This window comes from Lactuca serriola, chromosome 2 (assembly GCF_051521515.1).
Source record: "Lactuca serriola cultivar US96UC23 chromosome 2, Lser_US96UC23_V15, whole genome shotgun sequence".
Classification (NCBI taxonomy): domain Eukaryota; kingdom Viridiplantae; phylum Streptophyta; class Magnoliopsida; order Asterales; family Asteraceae; genus Lactuca; species Lactuca serriola.
In genome coordinates, this window is record NC_136409.1 from 218,999,924 (window position 1) to 219,005,923 (window position 6,000).

The 6,000-nt window shown below is 31.6% G+C and overlaps 1 protein-coding gene across 1 annotated transcript; it reads left to right on the plus strand.

The window, feature by feature from the left end:
* Positions 1–3,920: 3,920 nt before the first annotated feature.
* On the plus strand, positions 3,921–4,899 carry LOC145090084 (uncharacterized). The gene is made up of 2 exons (XM_079028431.1): positions 3,921–4,365; positions 4,433–4,899. The coding sequence occupies exons 1-2, from the start codon at positions 3,921–3,923 to the stop codon at positions 4,897–4,899; spliced, it is 912 nt and encodes a 303-aa protein (XP_078884557.1).
* Positions 4,900–6,000: the final 1,101 nt, after the last annotated feature.

The following is a 6,000-nucleotide window of genomic DNA, read 5'->3' on the forward strand; positions in this document are numbered from 1 at the left end:
ATCTAATGAGTTCAATAGCTTTCTAAATAGAAAGTTTGTTTTTAAAGTTCAGATTTCAAAGTTTAATCTCCAGAACATTAATCTCACCTACATTGTTCATAAGATGAGTGGTGATGAAGGTGTAGTTGGTGCGGTTTTCAAACGTTCATCTGCATATGAACAAGATAGTATTCATTCTGATGGTACTCCTATTAACAAGTGTCTTAAGGTAAAACGCCACTACATATAAGTTTGAATTTAAACATTGGTAATAAAAATATTTTGTTAACATTTTGTTATATTAATTTTTTACAGGATAAGAGTGTTTCAGTTGATGGTGACAATATTGATGTTATTGATCTTGATGCAGTCACACTAACAACTACTTCCGTCAAGCGGCCTATTGAGATTTTTACCACCACCGAATCTTTTGAATGGTCTTCTTCTAAAGATGGTGTTGTTGCTCCTATATTGAAAATCTCAAAAATGGAAAAGTTGGAATAAGTTTAACCCATTCATCATTATTTGGCATTTTACTTTAAATACTTTTGTTGAGAGTTTGAATTTGTTTGCTTATGGATTTGTTTGACAAGTAATTTTTTTTGGTTTTGAATCTTATGTTTCTTTTCATTTAGTTTAAACACGACGGTGTTCGTGTTGTTTTAGACAATTTCATATTTATAATGACTTATTCATATGACTATTAAGTGTTACATGTCGTGCTTCTTATAAAGTGAATACAAAGCGGATTGTAGTTTCTATTTTGTTTTAACAGATTTAGTTAATAGCAATATACTTAGACTTTAATCTTTAATGTTTTGAATCTGTGCATTTATATTTTCTATTTTACAGGGATCATTTATGTAATTATTATTATTAGAATGTTATTAACAGAACTAAGGACCATTTTTTTTAATTTCAATTTACGTGCCCATTTTTTAAATAATAATGTTATTGTGTGTTTGTTTATGTTTTTTGCTAATCATCTGATTCAATAAATTACCATTTTTAAACAATTTAGTTTACATGGACCATTTTTGTAATTGTTATATAGTAGTTTAAAGGGACCATTTTAAACCTTGATGGAATTTGACAAAATAACATCCTACTTTCAATTGTTCTTCAAAGTGATTTGACCATTACCCATTTATAACAGTGTACTTCTAAATCATAAACACAATCATATTTTGTTTTTGAAGAAGGTGGAATGACACATAACAATGATAATGAAATTGTCTTTGATAGTCTTGTTGACATTGTTGCGTCGAAGGAAACATGTAATATTTGTGTTCAGGTAGTCATGCTTTGGAAGCAGACTTAGGGCCCGTTTGTTTATGTCTGACCGGGACCGAGTTAGCGATTTGGGTTGACTCGGTTAGACAATATGTGTTTGATAAGGTAGTTTTCTCATTCAGAAATAACTGGCTCAAATGATTCTCGGTCAGATCTTGAGGCGCTGCTGACTCAAAAAAATTACCTCCCTTCCCTCTTGTTTCTTTATTACCATCATGACCTAACAGCGAGACAACAAAGAAATTGGCTGCCATCGCACAAATTGGCCGCCATCGCACAACTCAGGAGATCATCGTCGTCCCTTCCAGTCCGACTATCGGCCAAAAGACTTCCCTTCGTTCCAGCTCTGACGAGAAACACATCAAAACAGGTTCGATTCTCGGTTTTTTTCGTGTGATATGCGTAGAATGTGATTATTCTTGTTGGTATGCGTAGAATGTGATTGAAGGGATTATCCACATGGTGTTTTTAGAAGATTTTTGTGTTTGTTGTGTTAAATGTGTTTAATGTCTGGATGTTTTTACCTTTTTATGTTGAATCAATCAATCTTTAAAAGGAGAATGTTGCTTCTTTGCTGAATAGAATACGCTGGAAGGTTGTGATTGTTGTTCAACATTAATTTATTTGTTCTTTGTGTTTGTTTAACATTAAACTCTTCAATAAATTGTCAAAGTTCTAACTAGTTAATTTTAGAATCAAAATTCATCCCAAACAATTGTTTTACAATCCCTAAATAATTTTAGTTCTACATTTCTTTTACAATGGTTTAATGTTATAATGACAAATTTCCCTCAACTTTGACTTCAAAAGCAATTCATTTGATTCTAAAAGTTCAAACATTGACTCTTTCACATGTTGTTGTAATGTTATGTAATGTTATGAAATCTGAAACTATTTGTTTAAATGTTATGAAATTAGAATCATTATTTGCTCAAATTTATGAAATCTAAAACTTGGTTGTGTATAAGCTATAAAATCAAAAATCAGATTTTTTTTGTTTATAAGATATGGAATATGAAAGGTATGATGACAATATTGGTTTGGAACAAAATTTGAAATCTTTTTTTGTGTTCAAGCTATGTTGGTAATGTTGTGATTTTTTTTGTTTATAAGCTATGAAAGTTGGAATTTTTTTTAATGTTAAGATTTTCTTGATCTTAATAAAACTTATGATAAATTACTTTAAATACTAATGTTTTAGGATGTTGGTTTGGAACGAAAGTGAGGACAAAACTTTTCTTGATGCATGTATCCATGAACTAACCACTAATGGTCGTGAGGGTTCTGGGCTTAAGGCTAGTTCATGGAAGCTAGTACGCGTAAAATTTATGAACGAACACTGTAAAGAGGTTGATCAGAAGCAAATGAGAAACCACTTTGACTACTACAAATCAAAGTATGTTGCTTGGGTGAAACTAAAAAACAAAACCGACAATATATATGAACCTATAAAAAATAAATTTAATCTGACAGATGAACAATTGAAGGAAGAGGGAAAGGTAATATTTTTATAACAAATACTATTATAATTTTTTTTATAAAAAATACTAATATTTATAAAAATTGTAAACAATTGAACAAGTTCTGTTGTCATTGAAAACTAAACCCCTGCTGTTTCCTGATCTTTGCACCCAACTATTTGAAGGGTCGACCTCAACCGACTTTCAAAGTTGGGGGACATCTTCTACACTCCCTCGTCCTGTAGAAGAGTTTAGTGCCCACGATTTTGATGATGATGTTCCAATGGAAACCTCAACACAACACGTAGGTGCAAGTGAAGAATCTTCGGGGCGTTCAAAAAATACGAAAGTTGGTGGAAACAAAAGAGTTGGTGGAAAAAAGAGAGATGCAAGGGCATTAGAAGTTGAAGAGGAGATTCTCAAGGTTGCAAGGTCGTTAGTGGAAAAAGTGAAAGAATTGAAAAAAGTGAAATGGATAAGGATGTTGATGCGTGTATGGAGAAATTAAACAAAATGGAATGGGGAGAAGAAGATGAAAGACACAAGACCACTCTTTTGCTATTTGGTGAAAGTGCTGATGTTAGAAAAAGTTTGGTTATGAATTTCACATACTAGTTGTGAGTCGTGGGTGATGGGTGCGGGTAGGAAGTATGGTTACCTTTGATGGGTGCGGGTAGAAAAGTTTGGTTATTAGTTTTTTGTTGCATGACTTTTGGATCCTATGTTTGATACTTTTTTGGATGTTACTTTGGATGATGTTATTTGCATGACTTTTGGTTGTTATTGGATATTGAATATGACTTTTGTTATTTACTAGTTTTTTGTTTTATGACTTTTGGATGTTATTGGATATTAAATATGACTTTTGGTGCATGATTTTTTTTTACTTTAACATGTTACCTAATTGTTTGTAACAGGTCAAGTATGGTTTCTTATGGTTAAGTTGTAGCTTTTCTTTTACTTGTGTTTTATTGGTTGAGGTCAAACCGACGCAGACTAATCAGAATTCATAGAATTAGAGATAACGATTCAAGCGAGTATGTGTATACGCAAGATTTGATGTACAGAGACCCTACACAATGTTACGATATGATGTGTCTTACACAAGAGGCATTTTCTTTATTATGCAACCATTTTACCCAAAAAAATTGGTTGCAAGCTAGTAGGACAATAAGCATTGAAGAGAAGATGGCTATATTCTTACATGTTATAGGACATAATGAACGTTTTCGCGCGGTTAAGGGAAGATTTCATCACTTCACGCAAACGATTCATCAATGTTTTCATGAGGTCCTAACTGAAATGATGTGTTTTGCAAAAGAAATTATAGTACCAACAACTCCTAATCCAACAAGACATAAATCGGAACGACATAGACGGTTAAAAAATATTTTTTCCGGAGCAATAGGTGCATTAGATGGAACTCTTGTACATGCGGTTGTACCCGTTGATCAACAAACTCGTTATAGGGGACGAGGAAAAGGAGAATGTTTTCAAAATGTTATAGGAATTTGCGATTTTGATATGATATTCACCTTTGTTTGGGCTGGATGGGAGGGTATAACACATGATTCAAGAGTTTTGAAAGAAATTGCATTCAATTCGACTTCTGGATTTCCATTTCCTCCACCGGGTTTGTAATATTTATATAACTTTTATTATCTATCTCTTTATATAATATGTGTCACGTTCATTTGCAGATAAGTATTACCTTTGTGATGCCGCATATATAAACACACGTGGGTTTATGGCTCCGTACCGCAATATTAGGTATTGGTTAGCCGATTTTAGAAGAGGCAGACCTTTAACTAGAGAAGAAAGGTTCAACTATGCTCATGCAAAACTTAGAAATGTTATTGAGCATGCTTATGGTGTTTTGAAGGCGAGATTCCCAATCTTAAAACAAATGGTTCCTTATCCTTTTACAGTGCAAAGAGACATTGTCATTGCTTGTGTCGCGATCTATAATTTTATAAGGAAATACAATATAGAAGATGACTTGTTTAGAAATTTTGAGGAGGACACTATGGTCACTCCTGACGTCCAAGGTGGGGGAATTGATAGAGAAAACATAAAAGGCATAGAATGGGGTCCAGAAGCCGTTGAATATATGCGTGTTTTGCGTGATCAGATTGCAAATCAACTACTTTCACCTACTTTACGTTAAATTATTATGTTATTTTAAATTTTATTATATTTTTATTTGGATATTAAATGATTTATGTTTAATTTACATTTTGTATGACATTTTTTATTTGTGTGTAATTCACATTTTGTATGACAATATGTATGTTTTTATAATTATTCAACAACTTAATCTGTCACTATATATAACAGAAGGGTAAAATAGTCATTTTTCATCACTCAGCACATTCAGTCAGATGTATAATCAAAGTATCAAACAACAACATTTCTTACTCTGTCAGGATTTCTTACCCAGACAGACATTTCCTAGTCAGCCCTTTCTCAGTCAGCAACTATCAAACGGGGCCTTAGAAAATCAACCCAAACATGGTGAGCAACTTGGACATGATTTTAGTGGACCAACAGGTAAGAATTTTACTAAACTAAAACAAACTAATATTTTAATTTATTATTTTAATTTTTATTTCCAGACCAACCTCAATTCGACAACTATTTGGTTGGGTCGATATTGCATATCAATGATGATTTGTCTTATATTTTAGATATCAAAAAAACGTATGTCTTCTATCAATAAATAATAGTTTAATGTTTTATATTTTTGTCATCCCTTGCATGAAGACTGTTATAGTTACTTCAACAACTCTATTTACTAGAGGTGTTGGCAAAACTGTTATTTCCATATGTTAGTCAAATGGACATTTGCTTACTTTTGATTTATTATCATATCACATTAGACAAAGTGACAAACCTCAATATTACAGATGCACTCATTAAAATTAATAAGGTATAAGTTTTGTTTAGACTATTATACTGATTATTTAAAATTAATATATACTTTTAGTTTAAAATTTGATATACATTATGTATGTTAGGAAATTAAATATAAATATGTCGTATAGAACATAATATAATCTTAAGACTCGTTTATAGGTTAAAATCTATGTAGTACACATGTTGATAACATAAATGAGCAAAAATAACAACATACTTTTAAAGTATGTTGCTATAAATGATAGAAATGGTTCATGTTACTATTTTTTGTTAATATTTTTATATATGAATTTAAATTTCATAGCCTCTCTCCTATGTTTTTCTTGATATTCAAAGTTAGTTGCTATCAATA